General features: G+C 41.8%; 1 protein-coding gene across 11 annotated transcripts in view; it reads right to left on the minus strand.

Moving 5' to 3' along the window:
- PATJ (PATJ crumbs cell polarity complex component) overlaps nt 1-20,322 on the minus strand; it is a 365,234-nt gene that overhangs the window by 75,615 nt on the left and 269,297 nt on the right. For all 11 annotated transcript variants that reach the window (XM_060139890.1, XM_060139887.1, XM_060139888.1 and 8 more), the window contains one exon: nt 18,426-18,506. In XM_060139890.1, the coding sequence (XP_059995873.1) occupies nt 18,426-18,506 (81 nt within the window). The remainder of the gene's footprint in view (nt 1-18,425; nt 18,507-20,322) is intronic.

Raw genomic sequence — 20,322 nt, forward strand, 5'->3', positions numbered from 1 at the left:
CCTGAGCAGGTTATCTGACCTTTCCAAGCCTGAGTTTCTTTGTATATAAAATGGGAAAAAAATAAGAGCAGTTATACACTAGGGATGTTGAAAGGATTAAATGGAGCAATACATGAAAAGCACTAAGCATGGTACCTGGCAAATAGCAGGTACTTAATAAAGATGCTAATGATGATAGATGAAATCAACCTATGATAAACCTACGTTCCTAACTCTGCTATAGGGTTGGTGAAAACAATTACCTGGACAGGACACTTTCTCCTTTGGGGAACACTGGTGTACTATTTGACACCCCCACTCCCACCCCCACCCTGGTTTCTTTTCTGGGCATATTGATATACTCTTTTTTTTTTTTGGCTGCATTGGGTCTTGCTACTGCACGTGGGCTTTTCTGTAGTTGCAGTGAGCAGGGGCTACTCTTCGTTGCGGTGCGCGGGCTTCAGTAGTTGTGGCGCACGGGCTTAGTTGCTCCGTGGCATGTGGGATCTTCCCGGACCAGGGCTCGAACTCGTGTCCCCTGCATTGGCAGGCAGATTCTTAACCACTGCTCCACCAGGGAAGCCCTGATATACTCTTTCTTCAACAGGCTCCCATCAGATTTGCAACAATACAATAGATAATGATCAGACTATGCCCAGCCATTCATTATTACTAGATTAGGCTATAATTTCATTTTTGTCTCCTCAATTCCCTATTAGTTTCTAACCTGAGAGATTTAACCCCACCACGTAATGTCCTGAGACTACAGCCTAGGATCCCTGGATGACTGTGAGTACCCCTAGCTGCTTACTTGTAACATTTTTTAGGACCAGAACTATCTCTCATTTAGATTCTCTCTTATTTCCCCCATATGGAAGGAAGATCCTAGAACTCCTCTCCCTCATTCCTAGCTTTTTCTTTTTCTTTTTTTTAACTTTGCTCCTAAACAGATTATGTGACATAAAAAGAATTTTAAAATTACCTCTTCCCTTAATTCTTCCCTGAGCCCCTGGGTGGTGCCCCTTCACAGCATGACCAATTTATTTTATCGCTATTTTTTGTAACATTATATATATTTAAAAATCTTATGTGTTTGTCTCTCATATACTAATATCATTGATTTTGTCTTATTTGTTTCTTAAACATATGGCAGAATAGAATATAAGCTTGATAAAGGGCTAGTGCTAAATGAATCAAAGTTCGGGAACTTAAATCTTAAATGCACCTGGATGGATTTCAGAGCCAGCCATGAAAGGAAGGGCACACAGTGAAGGTGACCCTGTGGCCTCTATTTTAAAGGATCACAGCTGAAAACAGAGAAGAAAGACATGGGAAAGTCAGTAAGTGGTGCTCATGGGAATTTTCAGAATAAGAACTCTAAACTACCTTATAAACGGAAACCACTGGTGTTGTTCCCTTTAGTGTGGATCAAATGGCCTTAGGAAGAGCAAAAAGTGCCTCTATTTGAAAATGATACTGCAGAGGTCTGCAATTCTACCTTTGTTTAAACCCAGATTAACCAGCAATGTGACAGAAGAGCTGACTTCCCCAGCTAAACACTTTAAAACCCAATTTGCATATGACACAGGGTACTACTAATTGTAGAACTTGTCCTCATCATTTTCACTTGTAAATGAAAAGGGCACTGGAATAGCAGCGAGAAAAATCTGGGTTCAGATTGGTTCCACTACTTACTAGCAGCAATAGTGCTTAGAAACCTTCATTTCTCCCAACAGTGAGAATGCAGTAACCGCTACCTGAATGAAGCGTTGCCATCAAAGTTGAGTTCAACATATGCTTGCTGAGCACCTGCTCTGTGCTGTGAGAAGACTAATGGAGCCTTGCACTTATGACATGTACATATCTGGTGAGACAGAAACTAGAGAAATAATTATGGAAATATTGAACTACAACTGAATGATATATGTGTGAAGGTATGTGGCAGAGAGCAGGTGCCCAAGAGGTATTAATTTCCTTCCCTTTCTCTTATCTTGTCCTCAAAAATGTGGAAGGATGAAATCAGAGCTCTGAAAAGCATCTGGCCCACCACAATGTCCCATCTCTTATACTGATAACCCTTAAACCTCTGGTCCAAGGGACGGAGCCAGTACATGATGGTGATAAAACAATCGCTAGAACTTACGGAGCATGGTTGCCAGTTACCAAGCCAGGTAGGTTACATTTTTTTTTTTCCAATTTTCTGGAGATTTTTAAAAAATTTATTTATTTTTATTTATTTATTTTTGGCTGCGTTGGATCTTCATTGCTGCATGCGGGTTTTCTCTAGTTGCAGCGAGCGGGGTCTACTCTTCATTGCGGTGCGCAGTCTTCTCATTGCGGTGGCTTCTCTTGTTGCGGAGCATGGGCTCTAGACGCGCGGGCTTCGGTAGTTGTGGCACATGGGCTTAGTTGCTCCGCGGCATGTGGGGCCTTCCCAGACCAGGGCTCGAACCCATATCCCCTGCATTGGCAGGCAGATTCCAAACCACTGCACCACCAGGGAAGCCCAGGTTACATATTTTAGATATCGATGTACACTACAGACCTATGTGTTAGGTACTTCTATCATTCTCATTTTAGAGTTGAAGTAACGGAGGCACAGAGAATCCAAAGTATATGCCAGGGGGCTTCTCTGGTGGCGCAGTGGTTAAGAATCCACCTGCCAATGCAGGGGACATGGGTTTGAGCCCTGGTCCGGGAAGATCCCACATGCCACGGAGCAACTAAGCCCGTACACCACACTACTGAGCCTGAACTCTAGAGCCCGTGAGCCACAAGTACTGAGCCCATGCGCCACAAGTATTGAGCCTGTGTGCCACAACTACTGAAGCCCATGTGCCTAGAGCCCATGCTCCCAACAAGAGAAGCCACCACAATGAGAAGCCTGCGCACCGCAATGAAGAGTAGCCCCCGCTCGCCTCAACTAGAGAAAGCCCACACGCAGCAACGAAGACCCAACACGGCCAAAAGTAAAAATAAATAAAATTAAAATAAAATTTTAAAAAAAACAAAACAAAGTATACGCCAGGCCAGAACTTAACACAGACACATCTTGTTCCAAAGTCCCTGCCCTTAACCGAGGGGTAAACCACAGGGGCAGGGAAAGGCTCACTTCCTCCCAACAATTCATACAAGATTCCCAGGAGTTGGCCTCAACATAATGATTCCATTTTTAGATTCAACAAGTCGGAACAAGGCATGCCTGCTTATTTCGAGCCTGGGCAGGAAAAACAAAATTCATGGCACTTGACACTGCAGTGACCTTGGGTGAGTCACTTTCCTTCGTGTTTACAATTAAATTTAGAACTTACTAATCTCTCAGCTATTGCTCCAAGGGAGCTCTTAGTGCCTTCAAAGATGAGGTTCTGGGACAGTTTAAGGTGTTGACTTTGCACAGGGGACCTCTAAATTAGAAGACTGAGGAAGGAGTGTGGAAAGATCTTCTCATTTCATGAAACATACTGATATGACACATTCTGTGTGCATTATGTTATAATCCTCAGCGCAGCACTATGAGCCGCTGAAAGAAAATGCTTGGTGGGCCAGGCAAATTACTCTGATCAAGAGAAGGAGCTTCAGAGGACTGGACATAAAAGGCAACACTGGGAATGTTCTTTATAATAGATAATAATGGATTGATATCCAGCTTACAATCACCAAAGCTGGCTGACTTCTGTCCCAAAGCTGGGTACTCAACATGTCTGTCTGTCTGGCCACGGTAACTGGTCCAAGTGTGGACACCTGAACCGCACAAGAACATCCTATAGATTTTCCACAGTGGACCCAAGGGCAGAGAGCCAGCCCCTTTCTGGCAGAGAGGCTTAGGAGCCATGGACAGCCATGCTCATACCGTGCTGAGGAAGCCAGTTTGAAGTAGAAGAGAGTCAGACAAATGTGCAGAGTCACCTCTGCCAGCACCAGGTCTCTGGTTCCAACTGTCCCTTCCTGCAATTATGTAAAAAGAACCTGTAGCCTATCAGTGAATTTCCCCTTCTGTCTATAAGATCAAGTTGAGGTTTTATCGCTTGCAACCAAGAGACTTCTGATTAAAATGAGGTGGAGCCCAGAAACGATCAGAATAACAAACTCACTGGAGTTGAGTCTGTAAATAGAGATGAAGTGAACTGAGTACAAGACAACAAACTAAAGAAAGCTGCTCAGCCTAAAAGTAGTCAAAGGACAACTTTTGCCTAGATCAGTCCCACCCTAATTCTTTTTTTTTTTTTGTGGTACGCGGGCCTCTCACTGCTGTGGCCTCTCCCATTGCAGGCTCAGCGGCCTTGGCTCACGGGCCCAGCCGCTCCGCGGCATGTGGGATCTTCCTGGACCGGGGCACGAACCCCTGTCCCCTGCATCGGCAGGCGGACTCTCAACCACTGCACCACCAGGGAAGCCCCCACCCTAATTCTTACCCACTCATCTACCCACCTGGATCAGGTGAAATCACATTAGCAAAAGCTCCCACAGCATCTTTACTTTCCCTTCAACAGTACTCATCAACACTAAGTCATTTATTTAAAGTCAGATTCAAATCCAGGCTGTGACACTTATTAGTTGAGTGTCTCTGTGCCTCAGTTTCCTAATCCATAAAATGAGGATAATAATAGGCTTGATCTCATATAAAATATGAATTAATACACTTAGAATGATGCCTTTTGGAGCACATAGTAAATGCAGTGACAGAGTTAGCTGCCATTATTCTCAGCAGTTCTGGAAGCTTTCTGAAGGGAAGACTTACGTGTCACGCTCACTGTGATATGCCCTGTGGCTTGCACAGTGCTGGGGATATAACAGGCCTTCAATATAAAGTCACTTATTTTCTGCTTTCTTTGAAAGATAAGATAATCAACATAGGTTTTAGGTTATATGATCTTAAAATTATGTCAGCAAATAAGCCCTTCCCAGAGAAGTGAAAACTTTACAGATGCAAAGAACATCGTAACATTTCTGAGAAGCTCTGGGATTCAGATTATGGGGCACCAAACATAGGTAAGAAAGTATGAGTTCAGGGCTCTGAGCTGTCACAACTAAGGGCTTCTCTGGGCCCATCATGCTTGCTGAATAATTATAAGATTACTTTCTCAATTTAGAACTATCTGGTAAGCAACAGCTTCCTTCTAGGCAAGATGAAATTCCAAGTTGAATAACAAGTCTCCACGGCAGGCCATTAAATTGGTTGGGAAAGAAAGCTAGCAGACGTCCAAGATGTGAATTTGTATTAAAAATGTGTACCTATATTTCTGCTGTCTTTGAGTTCATGAGGTTACTTTACTGGGTACCCTCACATCTCTATATTATCTTCATTATGATGCAGAGGGGAAGAGAATGGAAGGAAAAGCCAAAAGCTTTTCTCTCGTGACTTTCGTGAAGGAAGTAGACTTGACTGTAGATCTACTGTCTTTTTTTATGACTGGGAAAGGGAAATTTATCATGTAGGCAAATCTCAAGTGATTTTCAGAAATACAAGACATAAAGTACAATGAGCTGTGAAAAATGGCACATATTTCAATGTAATTGAACTCTGCCATTGGCAATGTGCATACTGTCACAAAAGAGAGGCCAGTGCTGACTCAGACACATTCTTCTGTAGGGAACGCCTACACTCCTGCTATAGATGCTATTTTCACATTGGATCTGAAATATTGGATTTGAAACAGAAAATAATATTCACACAGTGGCATCGGCTTCCGTAGCTGAACCAGAAATCCTACAGTTCTTGATGGACAGCAAACTGGGGATAAAAATGGATTTTAAGCACACAGTTCAGGACCTTGTTTTAAAAATGAGCAGGAGGGCTTCCCTGGTGGCGCAGTGGTTGAGAGTCTGCCTGCCGATGCAGGGGACACGGGTTCGTGCCCCGGTCTGAGAAGATCCCACGTGCCGCGGAGCGGCTGGGCCCGTGAGCCATGGCCGCTGAGCCTGCGCGTCCGGAGCCTGTGCTCCGCAACGGGAGAGGCCACAGCAGTGAGAGGCCTGCGTACCGAAAAAATAAAAAAAAAAAAAAGAGCAGGATATTACACCTGAGAATTCCAGCCTGGATGTAAGACTTAACAAGAAGCCTATAATCATCAGAAACACATTTTAAACTATTTTTTTCCCCAAACTTGGATGCCAGCACTTTAAAAACACTTAGGAATAATTTTTAATCAAGCACAGCAGTCAAAATTGATAAACTGAACCTGTATCAGAAGTCGTGTGGTATATTATTCCTTTAAAATTCTACACTGAACTCATTATCTTCTCCCATAGATGTTTTTGTTTTCTCTCTTTTTTTAAATTAGTGACAGTATCAGCCTCCCAGTTAACAGGTTTAAAATCACAGCCAGGGACTTCCCTGGTGGCACGTTGGTTAAGAATCCGCCTGCCAATACAGGGGACATGTGTTCGAGCCCCGGTCTGGGAAGATCCCACATGCTGTGGAGCAATTAAGCCCGTGCGTCACAACTACTGAGCCCGCGTGCTGCAACTACTGAAGCCTGCTCACCTAGAGTCCATGCTCCGCAACAAGAGAAGTCACCGCAATGAGAAGCCCTCGCGTGACAACAAAGAATAGCCCCCGCTCGCTGCAACTAGAGAAAACCCACACACAGCAACGAAGACCCAACACAGCCAAAAATAAATAAATTACTTAATAAATAAATAAATAAAACCACAGGCAGCCTTTATTAATCTCTGTCTTTGCCTGCTTTCATCTAATCATTTCCAAAGTACTCCTGATTCTAGGATCACAACATGAAGCAAAATAGATTTTTCTTAGACTTTGGGATTTCAAAGACCAGAAATTTTTCAAAAGGACTTTGAGGTTATAGAGTTACCTTTTTTTCTGGCCAGGTAATTGAGAGCAAGGGAATATTAGGTTGGAGTATATGAATTTGCTAATTTATGAGTCAAGAAATGGTCAAATATCAGCGATTTAAGAGGGGTCAACCTATTAGAGTCCTCTCCCCACAACTATCACCATATATTACCACCACAATGTCATGTAGGAAGAGCCATTTTAACACTAAAATGTTAGGTAGGACACACTCTTAAAGGACAGTCTTTTAAATTGAATAAACTTAGCTTTATGAAGAACTCTCCACATGGTTATTATTTTTCATATTTCCCACTGACCAGTGAGAACCGTCACAGATCCACATGGGTCTAATTAATAACTCTTTAGTATTATCTGGACAAAGAAGAAAGCTTGGACTTTGGTGTCTGACAGTGGTCATGTCCTGGTTTTTCTACTTATAGGTTACAAGCTCTATGACAAATTAGACTTCCTAAACTTCAGCTTCTTTATGGGTTAATACCAAATACCTCTTGGAGAGGCAGTCTGGCACGAGTCAGGCATGTAAGGTTATGAGTCAAACATAAGGTTTTGAATCCTTACTGTGGCACTTACTGCCCCTAAGCCTTTGAGCAAGTGCATCAACTGGAATACTCAGGTCCCTCGTCTGCCAAATGGAGGGAATAATGCTCCATGATGGGGAGGATGGAGATAATACACTGTGTTCAGTTCCTAACAAATGATAAGTGCTCAATAAATGGTGGATGGTATTATTATTACTATTGTTACTACTACTGTTTTTGTTGGGATAAATAAGATAATCTTTTAAAGTGCCTACTACAGGGACAGGTACCTAATAAGTAGTCATTAAATAATGGTTTCGGGCTTCCCTGGTGGCGCAGTGGTTGAGAGTCCGCCTGCCGATGCAGGGGACACGGGTTCGTGCCCCGGTCCGGGAAGATCCCACGTGCCGCGGAGCGGCTGGGCCCGTGAGCCATGGCCGCTGAGCCTGCGCGTCTGGAGCCTGTGCTCCGCAACGGGAGAGGCCACAACAGTGAGAGCACCACGTACCGCAAAAAAATAAATAAATAAATAAAATAAAATAAAATAAATAAATAACAGTTTCCTCTCTTCCAGAGACACCTAAAACTCAGTAGACAAGAAGGAACAAATCATCTTTCCCCACAAACCTGCTTTTCCTCCTGGTTTTTTGGTTTGTTTGTTTTTTGTTTTGTTTTGGCCACTCCAAGTGGCTTGCGGGATCTTATTTCCCTGGCCAGGGACTGAACCCGGGTCCATAGCAGTGAAAGCGCCAAGTCCTAACCATTGAACCACCAGGGAATTCCCTTCCTCCTCATTATTTTATCAGTGAATGGCATCAACCAACCAGGCAGTCAGCCAGCTACCCATGATGTAATCCGAGAATCCTTGCCTCACCCTGCCTCTTCTTCAACTTTGACATTCACACAATCATCAAGTCTACCAATTCTAACTCCTGTATTTATTGAAAATCTGCACTCACTGACAGACCCCATAGTTTAGGTCACTGTCAACTTTCATCTCATTTCCTCTAGCAGCTTTTTAAACTCCCTGCCTTCAGTTTTGACATCTGCTAGCAGATTCTTCACAGGGAGCTCAAAAGGATCTTATCAACAGGCTAATCTCATCATTATAATCCCCCTATAAAAACCATTCCAAAGGCTTCTGTTGGTATTAAGACCTTTCTCCTGGTCCACAAGGCCCTCCACTACCCAGTTCCTGTCTACTGCTCGGCTTTCACCTTCTGCCAGGCCCACCTGCATGGCCACAGCTAGTAGACCTGGGATGCAGCCGCAGGTACTCACAGGTGATGGGGATGATGTAGGTACTCAAGTACTTACAGGTGACGGGGAAGCAGGCATTCTCTAAGCAGGGGTTAGAGAATGGTGGAAAGGTAGGGACTGAAATAAACTATAAGTACATAATTGATGAAAGGGGCAGCTTGGAATGCTGGTCTGTTTTCAGTAGGAAATAGAAACCAGGATTTTTAATGTAAAAATCTCCTGACAACCAGTTTGTAACCTTTGCATTAGACCTAATGTGGTGAACTCCTAGATGAAAGATGTCTTATTTATCTTTACATTCCTAGAGCTTGATACATCACAAGTTCTCGGGAAATGTGTACTGAATAACGAGAGTTCTAGCACACGCTGATTTTATATAGACAAAATCTGGTGTTAACAATAGCTACAGTTACTGAGCCCTTACTGCATTCCAAGCACTATTAAGAGTTTCACGTGCAAAATCACACTTCATCTTCACAGAAAATAGGAGGGTCTCCTCCTCCCCCATTTTTGGGTGGAGAAATGAAGGCAGACAGGATAAGTCACTTTCTAGGTCAGAGCCAGTGACGGCAGGGGGGATGTTTATGTCCATTCAGCTATCAGAGCCCACGATTTATATCTGACAGCCTTTTTCATCTGAGAAAGCAAGTACTATCAGACCATTTGGAGATACAGGTATTATTTGTAACACTTAACACTGATTTTTCAGTAAGTACGTTTGAAAACTTTATGTGGATCAAGTGTATGAAGGGAAAGAGTAAAAAGTGTTCCTAAAATGTTGCTATTCCGGCTGGTGGGGACTCTGAAATGGTAAAACGCACTGTCAGCTGCCGCGTGAATTTCCATGTCACAGCCCGTTTAAGTTAATGATAGTTAATTCAGAAACAATTCATGCTTCCCCAGGCATCTTGCTAATTCACGTAAATTCTAAATTCTAAAATCTCCACAAAGAAACTACAGGTTGAATGCCACCTCGAGCTGACTGGAATACTCTCATTTTTCTATTGTTGCCCTAAGGGTCAGAAATTACGTTTCATAATGAAAGACAACAGTAAAGACAAACACGGCAGACCGTGTGAAAAAACCTAAACATTTTGAAAAGTCTAAATGTTCTTGAGGCTGCTGCACACGAAGTAGGTCTGTAATGACAGGGATCACTCGATACACAGACTGCATGCACTGTTGCTAAGCAGTGTCATAGAGTGGGGCTAGAATGACGGGCACATCTGCTGGGGGCATTTCCTAGCAAGGTTATCTTGGGCTGCTGGCCAAGCCTTGGGATGATGCTTGTTCTCAAGACCCAGATGGTGTAACAACTGCCATTTTAATAGCTCCAAACCTGCGTTCAGAGGAAAGCTTTAAAGCACGTGTCCAGCAGAAGGTTTGCATACTGGGAGCAAGAAAGGTAAATTCTCTGACTGGCAACTCTCTGTGGAACTTACCAGGTAAACGCATATATTACCCTACTGTTTATTTTATTATAACTTTTGCAAAGACAGAATATGAGAATATATCCTGCCACCGCCATCTCTTGCAGACTGCCGTTGCCTCTGCCGCAGTAAACTCCCAGGGAGCCCATCAGTATCCACTCTGGCCCCTGTCCAACCTGATCGCTACATTACAGCTACAGTTTAGAGTCACCTCCGAAAGCCCTCCATGGCTTCCCACTACCGTTAGCATAGAGTCCATCTCATCAGCGTGGCCTGGCCCCTGTCAACCACTCCAGTTTAGTTCCCATCTCACCAGTTCTGGCGACCGTGAACATTCAGAATTTCAGTTCCCCAAACTCCCAGAGGCTCTACGGTTGCCCAGCTCCCTCCTTTGTTTCTTCTTTGCCCCACTGCCTGGTAGTGCCAGCTTCTTCAGATCTCAGTTCAATTTTCACTGGGAGAGCCCTCCCTGATAAGGTCAAAGCCCCCTATTCTGTGCTGTCTTAGCACCAAGCGCCTCTAGTTCTTAGCTTTTATCAAAGTTGAGATTTCAAGCTATATGTAACATTACACGATGTCACTCTCCCATGAAGACTGTAAGCAACACAAGAAGAGAGACTATGTCTGTTTACCTTTGGTAGCATCTTCCCAGGAACTAGCACAGAGTGTAGCAACAGGCTGAACACAGGAATTTATAAGGTAAAGTCAAGCTTTAATTGTGATGGACAAAGAAGTGGGGCTTTTTTACTTGAGTGCAGATTATATTAAACACTTGCAAAAAGATTCCAAAATGTGGAGAGACTACATTAAAAGTTCCTCGCATAGGATCATATTATAGTTCTTTAACAGAATCACAGAACTTCCAGTGTAGAGGTTACCTAGAATCAAATTTCTGATTTGGTTTCAGTTTGTGGACTGTCTATATTCTGTCTTCCCCTTTCTTCTTCCTCCTGTAATTTTTTAAAACATCTTTACTGAGATATAATTAACATATCATAACATCCATCCATCTAAAGTGTACAATACAATGGTTTTACCATTCAGAATTATACAAGTGTCATCACAATCGAAGTTTAGAGCATTTCATAATCTCTGAAAGAAAGCTTGTACCCATTAGGGTCACTTTCTATCCCCCAGTCATAGGTAACCACTAATTTACTTTCTGTCTCTATAGATTTTGGTTCTGTTTTTTTTTGGGGGGGGGTAACATCTGGCTTTTTATTGATTTAATCAATACATTGGGAATTTAGTAGCAAGTTAATGGCAAGCACTTACAAAATCTGTTTTTCTACTTTTAAAATAAGCTGTCTTAAACAATCTACAGCAACCTAAAATCACAAGAACACACATGAGTGGCTGAAGCACTTCTGCTGTTATGTCTGTGGCAAGCTTATTAGTAATTTCCTAACAAGTCTTCTAGTGCAAAGTGCACATAATCATTTGGAACCTCCATTACCATATTTGGCTCTCAGTTTCCCCTATAAATAATGGTGCTTAAATGTAAGAATTTGAAGTAAAACTGGGCAAGTGTGCCCATATTAACAGAATTACCGTATGACCCAGCAGTTTTACTCCTAGGTACATACCCAAGAGAAATGAAAATACACATCACACAAGAACTTGTACACAACTGTTTACAACAGCATTATTAATAATAGCCCTATTAATAGGAGTGAAGCCATGCTGCAGATTTTGATTCTTATAGCATCACGTATTGGTACTTCTTTATCTTTCATTGCTAAATAATATTCTACTGTATGGATAGACCATATTTTATTTATTCATTCATCCATTGGTGGACATTTAGGTTGTTTCCATTTGGGGCCTATTATTTTTATTTTTTTTTTAGTTAATTAATTTATATTTTATTTTTGGCTGCGTTGGGTCTTTGTTTCTGTGCGAGGGCTTTCTCCAGTTGCGGCGAGCGGGGGCCACTCTTCATTGCGGTGCGCGGGCCTCTCACTATCGTGGCCTCTCTTGTTGCGGAGCACAGGCTCTAGACGCGCAGGCTCAGTACTTGTGGCTCACGGGCCTAGTCGCTCCGCGGCATGTGGGATCTTCCCAGACCAGGGCTCGAACCTGCGTCCCCTGCATTGGCAGGCAGATTCTCAACCACTGCGCCACCAGGGAAGCCCGGGGCCTATTATTAATAATGCTTCTGTAAACAATTGTTTACAAGTTTTTGTGTGATGTGTATTTTCACTTCTCTTGGGTATATACCTAGGAGTAAAACTGCTAGGTCATATGGTAATTCTGTTAATATTTTGAGGAACTGCAAACTGTTTTCCAAACTGTCTGTAGCAGCAATGTATGAGAGTTCCAATTTCTCCATATCCTTGTCAGCACTTACATTATCTGTGTATTTGATTAGAATCTCCTAGCAGGTATGAAGTGGTACCTCATTGTAGTTTTGATGTGTATTTCTCTAATGGTTAATGAGGTTGACCATCTTTTTATGTGCTTATTGGCCATCTGTATGGAGAAATGCCGGTTCAGATCCCTACCCATCTTTTAATTGAGTTATTTGTCCTTTTATTATTTTGTTGTAAGCTAGTAGCTCTGAAATTATTTTACTGGCTATTAGTATCTATAACAACATGGAGGAGGAGACAGACAAGAACCAAAGAAAACATAAATTGGTTTTACATCAAGGCAGAAAACTATAGAATCAGACAAGGTTAGAGATCCAAAGGTGGTAGCAAGAACAGAGGTTAGATATTTATAAGAACAACACAGGGGCTTCCCTGGTGGCGCAGTGGTTGAGAGTCCACCTGCCAATGCAGGGGACACGGGTTCGTGCCCCGGTCCGGGAAGATCCCACATGCCGCGGAGCGGCTGGGCCCGTGGGCCATGGCCACTGAGCCTGCGCGTCCGGAGCCTGTGCTCCGCAACAGGAGAGGCCACAACAGTGAGAGGCCCACGTACCGGAAAAAAAAAAAAAAAAAAAAAGGAACAACACAGTACTATCTCTTCCTTTCCTTCTCTTGCTCCTTCCTCCCCACCTAAATACTGAGCTTCTAAAGACAGCAAGCTGATGTGAACACCTGTCCTTGAACATCTCAAGCCCTTTAAGAAGTGCTAATAGTTTTGCTCATCACTGAATCCCCTGTACATAACGTTGTCATAACTGTCATAACTTCTCTAGGCAGAGATACTCAATTAATATCTGTTGTTTGAACAAATAGATCACATGGTGATACTTCTGATATTCCAAGAAAGGCTGTCTATGTGAACTGCACAATGAAGAGAAGATGGGGTTTAGAGGCAAAGAGAACTGGGTTTGAGTCCCAGCCATAGCACCCACCAGCTGTGAGACCTTAGGAACAGACTTGACATCTCTTAGCCTCAGTACCTTATCAGTAAAGTAGGGCTAAAAACATGTGCATCATTGGGTTAAATAAGACAACCAGTATGAAAATGCCTGGCACAGCTTAGCTTCTTGAAATGTTTTAGTTTCCTTCATTTTATGAAACATCGGTTTGGAGGTCTATATCACTTCATTTACCAATGTGAAAGGTAAATTTCAGTATCTACCTGTTTCTATGTTATAATTTTCTATATTGGAGTTCAAGGTTTAGGGAATGAAAATCACAAAGTTCAGATCCCAGTGTAACTCTCTTGCTGTCCCTTGACTTCAGTTTTGTTCTATATCTGTATCTCTCCGAGAAGCAGTACTGCATAGTGGTTTAGAGTGCAGCCTCCAGCCTCACAGTGCATGGACCTGGATCCTGGCTTCACCAGGTGATTATTTAGGCAACTTACTTAACATTTCAGTATCTCAGTTTCCTCATCTCTTAAATGGAGATAATACTAGTACTAACTTCATAGGATTGTTATGTGAATGATGTTAGAATAATGCCTGGCACACAGGCATTCAATAGATGCTATCTATTATCAGCAGTTGCATTTTGGGGTTTGAAAAAATTCACTTCAGTTTTCCAAGTTACACGTAATGCTTCACTCAGAACAGCTAATCCTCATCTGGCTGACGCCTAATGCTTTAATCAGCATAACATCATCATCATCATTAACAACAACTCCCCCTTACACAGTCATTCCGAGCACTCTGGCATGGTTCTACCTAGTACTTTATAGTTATTAACTCCTTTCTCTCACAATAACCTTGTGTTTCTTTCTCCCATTTTATAGATGCAAAAATTGAGGCACAGAGAGGTTAAGCTGTTTGCCTAAGGTTGTATGGCTAGTAAATGGTGGAACCAGGATTTGAATCTAAGTAGAATGGCTCCAATCTTTGCACTCTTAATAATTTAGCTATACTGTCCCAAAAGAGTGTATTATATTAACACAGATATCCCCAACATGATAAAAACATAGGTTTATACCCAAAAGATTAAAATACTTATTTTAGGGATTCATGCTCTTCTATGTCAAGATACCAGGGAGACAAGGACCCTTCAGGATGAGGTGCAGCTCTTCTAATTTCTAGTTTTGTGGTCTTTCACTAAGCAGCTTAAGATCTCATCTGTAAGTCAGTGATTAAATAACTCCTGCCCTACTTCTTACATAGGGTTATTTTGGGGATAAAATTGAATAAAATTACGAACTAATATCATGTTAGCAAAAATAGATATTAAAATATTTAAGCTAACGAGATAATAGATGAGGCAGTTTTGCAAATTGCAAAGCTCTGTGCAAAAAAATTTTTTTAAGTTCCTTTCGAAAGGTTTAAAAAACAGTCTTAACAGGCTCTCACCTAGACTTCTGAAATAGATTCCAGACACTTCCCTGTCTCCAGTCTCTCACAATTGGAATCTATGCTTCACCAACCATCACCTGATCCGTTGTCTAAAAACAAGTCATTCTCCTTTTAAAAAATATTTTAGAGAAATCTAATATCTACTGAAGTTATTATAAACTGCTTGGCTGTGAATCTGGGGACTCCTGAGATATGGACGAAAGCCAATCATCACTGGATAGTGGAAATAAGCACTGGAATATATGTAGACTCATGGCTTAGTCTAGCTCGGAAAACAGGTAATCTTGGAGAAGCACTTTAATAGCCCTTTGGAGTATAGTTTCTCATAGGTAGCACCTTGTATATATGTGTATCCATGTAGTTAAGGAGACATTTATAGAGCACTGAACATAAAAAGATGAATATGTTAATCTATAATTCAAAGCATATAGTCTCTTCAGTTCTGTGATTCTACTGTTCAACTTCTATCTGATGCTACTGTTCAACTTTGCACACTGTACATCACCCACACTGTTTGATTCACCTGGTGAACCCCTCAGTAGTCAATCGCTGTCTCATCTTTAAAGGTTCACCTTAAAGGCCAAGAGTCTAAGAAACCGTCCTTAATCCCTGAACGAGATGGTTTTCCTTTCACTTTTGAACTCCTGTAACATTTTTTTTCTCTCTCTTTAATACACTTCTGCCTGGTCTGATCTTCTAGGTACAAATTCTGTTGTCCTCACTGATGCCTGAGGGTAAGCTGCTTAAGAGCAAGACCTGTGTTTTTCTCCTGGTCTTTCCTGTAGGGGCCAGCAGTGTCTGATGAGATATATGCTCCCACAGGAAGCAAGAAATTCAACCTTTAAAGGGTTAGAGCTTATTGTTTCCAACGGACATAAACTAAGGTGACAGGAGTCAAGGCCCATACAGATCACATGCTGTCCTCTGACGAGGTGCATCAGCAACCATCCTAGAACGGTAAGGCAAAGCAGGGGAGCTGGTGCCAAACTCATAACAGAAACAAGCAAATGACGACTAGTGATGAGGAACTGTTATTAATACAGTTGACCCTTAAACTACATTGGTTTGAACCATGTGGGTCCACTTACACACGGATTTTTTTCAATAGTAAATACAATAATACTACACAATCCGCCATCTGAGGTTGGTTGGAGCCGTGGATGTGGAGGAACCCAGAACACAGGGGGCCTTATAAGCTATACATGGATTTTCCACTGTGCAGGTCAGCATCCCTAACCAATGCATTTTTCAAGGGTCAACTGTACTTTATGATGAGACAGTAATGAATATGTTAGGTTGAGCCAGATGAAATTTTTACCCCAAGAACAGCAATTTCATGATTTAATATAATTTGCTAATTTATGCATTATCTATCTCCCTGCCCCCATCTGCCCATGAATGAGTCTCCATGAAGGCACGCGTTCTGGTACATTTTGTTCCCTTTTGTATCTCCAGTGCCTGGAACATAGTGGCATTTGGCAAATATTTTCTGAATTAATGCATGAACTTGCTAAGCACCAACTATGTACCTTATACTCTACTACATGTTTACACTTTATTGCCTATTTGTTTCTCATAACATCCTGGTCGCTCCCATCCTTCAGATGAGTAAACTGAGGCTTGGTGAGGTCTAGCTTGCTCAAGTTAGACACACTCTTAAGCAATGCTAGGCCACTTATATTTATATTTATGCTATAAAAGTTGTTCAAATTTGGCTATCTTTCCTCAGTTGACTAGACCATGGATATTCTATTGGAAATGGTGACAAAGAAATTGTAGAATACCAAAAAGAGAAGGAGGTGGGGGGGGAGGGGAGAAAGAAAAATACCAGTCAATGGGTTTGGGGAAGCTTTTATTCTTATTAAAATGCAGTATGAAAGAATCTAAACATTATCCTTAGTCTTTGAGGTCCTCTGCCTGAGGGTAGGGCTCTTCAATTATTTTGGCACTTGGAGCCCCATCGCTGGTGTTGCCTTCTTGGGAACAGAGGGTGGATGACGGGTGGCTTTTGCCTGCAGCCTATAAGTGAGCCTCTGTGGGACTACCTGCCTCTCCCAACAAGCAAGGGAGTGTTCTCACTCTTTTTACCATTTCCTCTGTGGATGAAATCAGGGGCCTCTACTTGCAAAGTCCTGTTGCTTTAAAAGATTTTTCCTTAATCTGTCTTTGGAGAAACAGTGCCAAAAAGAACCAGTTAGTAGGGTTTTTACAATTTTTTTTAAATTAATTAATTAATTTATTTTTGGCTGCGTTGGGTCTTCATTGCTGCGCTCAGGCTTTTCTAGTTGCGGCGAGCGGGGGCTACTCTTCGTTACAGTGTGCGGGCTTCTCATTGCAGTGGCATCCCTTGTTGCGGAGCACGGGCTCTAGGCGTGTGGGCTTCAGTAGTTGAGGCACGTGGGCTCAGTAGTTGTGGCTCGTGGGCTCTAGAGCGCAGGCTCAGTAGTTGTGGCGCACGGGCTTAGTTGCTCCGCGGCTTGTGGGATCTTCCCGGACCAGGGCTCGAACCTGCGTCCACTGCATTGGCAGGCGGATTCTTAACCACTGCACCAACAGGGAAGTCTCAGTAGTATTTTTAAATGAACAAAGGAGCTGGAGTTTGAAATTCGTTGATGTTCCTCATTCCTCTTCAGTGCAAAGATGCAGTTTGTCTTTTGGAAAGGGAACAGTGTAACTTTGGCACGTCTTGTTCAAGAACAATGGTCATAATCTGTTGGTCCCGCTATTCTTGATGCTTCACATAGGGTTTGTGTAAGAGCGGACCATTATAATTTCCACTCTTGCCTAAGTGTCCTTTTCCTTCAGCCTGAAAGAATCAGTTCATTTTCTAGGATATGGAATCTAAGCCAGTCCTGATATACATAAAAGTTGAAAGAAGATAAATGGATGATTTTTCAAACTCCCTGAAGTAAAATGAACAACTCTGTGCTGTCATAAAATCACAGTGGCCCACCTAAGTGATTAATTCTTTGAGACTCATAAGATATTTTGAAACAGAGGGGAAAAAAAAGCCCACATTTCTTTCTAGAACTTGCAGTCTAACCCTGGAAGTGCTAGGCTGCAAAACAGAAAGGTAGATTATGAGCAAAGGCTTGGGAGTCAGACCGAATGAGATCAATCTCCAGGTCTAGAACATACTAGTGAGTGGCTTTTCGCAAGTTAGTTAACATCTCTAAGCAAGCCTTCAGTTTCCACACACGTAAAAGAAAAATATCGCCACCCACAGCTGTGAGGATCAGAAAATGAATGTAGAACACAGGATAGCACGCGGTACCCAGTAAAAGTTCCGTAAATATTAAATAACAAGATATGAAACGTTAGGACACATAAGGAGGAAGAGTTCTCTAAAACTGCCTCTCTCCTAATGCTCTAGCCCTTGGGTAAGTTTAAGTATCTTTTATTATGAACACAGGAATCCATTTAACATCTCTTTTCGTGCCTCTAGGACTAATTCAGCACCACCCTAGCCTTAAAGAAACCCAATATTAAACAAGATTTAAAAGAGATTGCTTCTTTAGTCCCAGACAGCACAATTCAAATATGAAGAAAGTAGGAGAGTACACTGTTCTTTGGGTCATTTGCTATATGGAATAGCTTCCCCTGTCTCAGAGATCAAGATTCCTAGAGAAGCAAACACAACTGATCCAAAATACATACAGTTCATCCCTAAAAAGAACATTGGATGAAACACCCAGTATTCTCACCAGTTTGGAGCTTTCACTTTTAGGCAATTGTTTGATACAAGCTTCGAGACTGCTGTCTTCCTCACTGGTGCCACTCTGATCCTATGAGACATTAAAAAGAAAATGGCAAAGATGTCATTCTTCACTCGCACTGACTTGAACTGTAGTACAAATACTCAATCATAGTTGCTTGTTTTATTGCTGTAGTGGATATTGTTTCTTCTTTTCTTCCTTTCCAGTAGGACTTTTTTTTTTTTCCCCCATGGTATCTACAATAACCTGTTGCTCAGAGATACACCTTAGAGAAAGCTGATCCCTACTCTCTGCCCCAAGAGAAGGCCTGATTGCCTTAAGGCTAATCTTATTCTTCTTGCCAATGATTTTGTCAGGAATGGGTACGTGATCCAGTTCTGGTCAATGAGACACCAAGAGAGGTTTGCTGGAGACTTCTGGAAAGGTCCTTCGTAGATCTTAAAAGAACCACAAGAAGTCCCCATACCTCCCAAGTTAACAAGAGAGCATGAAGTGCAAATAGCCGTGGGCAGCCATCCCACAACCAGAAGGAAAGCAGCCTGTGAATGACAGAGCAAAGGCAGAGATGGAAAAACTGGTTCTCTGATGACAAAATGGGGCCACTGGACCAACCAAACCGGAAGCCCAGCCTTATTCTTAGCAATCTTCTAAGGAGAGCTAATCTATTTACTTATTTTTTCAGTCAGTCTGAGTTAGCTGCTCTGTTCCCTCCAGCCAAAACTTTCTCAGACGTTTGTTTATCTTCTGCACAAGGTTAAACTGTTTGATGGGAGACTATGTTTATCTTGTTTATTTGTGAAACTCAGGTACCTAGCACCCTGCCTGGCACATGGAAAACACTTGATAAATACTGGCCGAACCAATAAACGCAGTACTTGCTTTCTTGATGACTTTTTTCCTGCGGATTCCTAAAAATATTTATTTAATGTAAATGAGACATCTGGTAATAATAAGCCACATTAAAATTCCAAAACACATTAGGCATCTCCTCAATTGAATTATGATATATTATATATTATAGTTACTTTCTTTGCTTTCTGAGGACACATAGAGGAGAATATGGATAATAAATGGAGTATTTGCATTGTATTTATATGGATTTTTATTTTAAAACACCACCATCTGGGATTAGTACAAATTCAGGTGGGGTTGTTAGTAGAGAAATGGTTTTGATTTTGAGACATTCAATCTGGTAATTTAAGAAGTGCAAATTAAAGCAAAGATACAGCATTTTTTCATCTATCAAATGGACAAGAGAATAGAAAGAGAACATTCAGTATTGATAACGTTGTAGGGAAACAGGAATTTTCACACACCATTGAAAAATGTAAATTAGCACAATCTTTTCAGAAGAAAGCCCCATACATCATGCAGATATAAATGCAGGGAAAATACGTGCAAGCACATAGAACAAACTTTTTAAGTTGCATACTTCTGGAGAGTAGGACGAGGGATTAGGGAATTTTTGCGTTAGTTATTTCTACAGTGTTCAATTATAGAAGAATTAGTGTGTATTACTGCATGTTAAAAACCATAAAGGAGAGACATGAGAAATATCTAAAAGGAAAAAAATCCAAGAAAGTAAGTAGCATGGGCTTTAGAATTGGTCAGATCTGAACTCAAATCTCAACTTTGACACTAGAATTAGAATTATGAGATTTTCTGCAAATTACTTTCTACATCTGAGTACAGTTGACCCTAATGTGAGGATTAGGGGCACAGATCCTCCCCACAGTTGAAAATCTGTGTATAATTTATAGTTGGCCCTCTGTATCTGTGGTCCCTTGGCATCCAACCGCAGATTGGGTAGTACTGTAGTATTTACTGTTGAAAGAAATCTGCATATAGGTGGATCCATACAGTTTAAACCACGTTTTACAAGGGT

The sequence above is a fragment of the Lagenorhynchus albirostris genome, chromosome 2 (genome assembly GCF_949774975.1).
Source record: "Lagenorhynchus albirostris chromosome 2, mLagAlb1.1, whole genome shotgun sequence".
Classification (NCBI taxonomy): Eukaryota; Metazoa; Chordata; class Mammalia; order Artiodactyla; family Delphinidae; genus Lagenorhynchus; species Lagenorhynchus albirostris.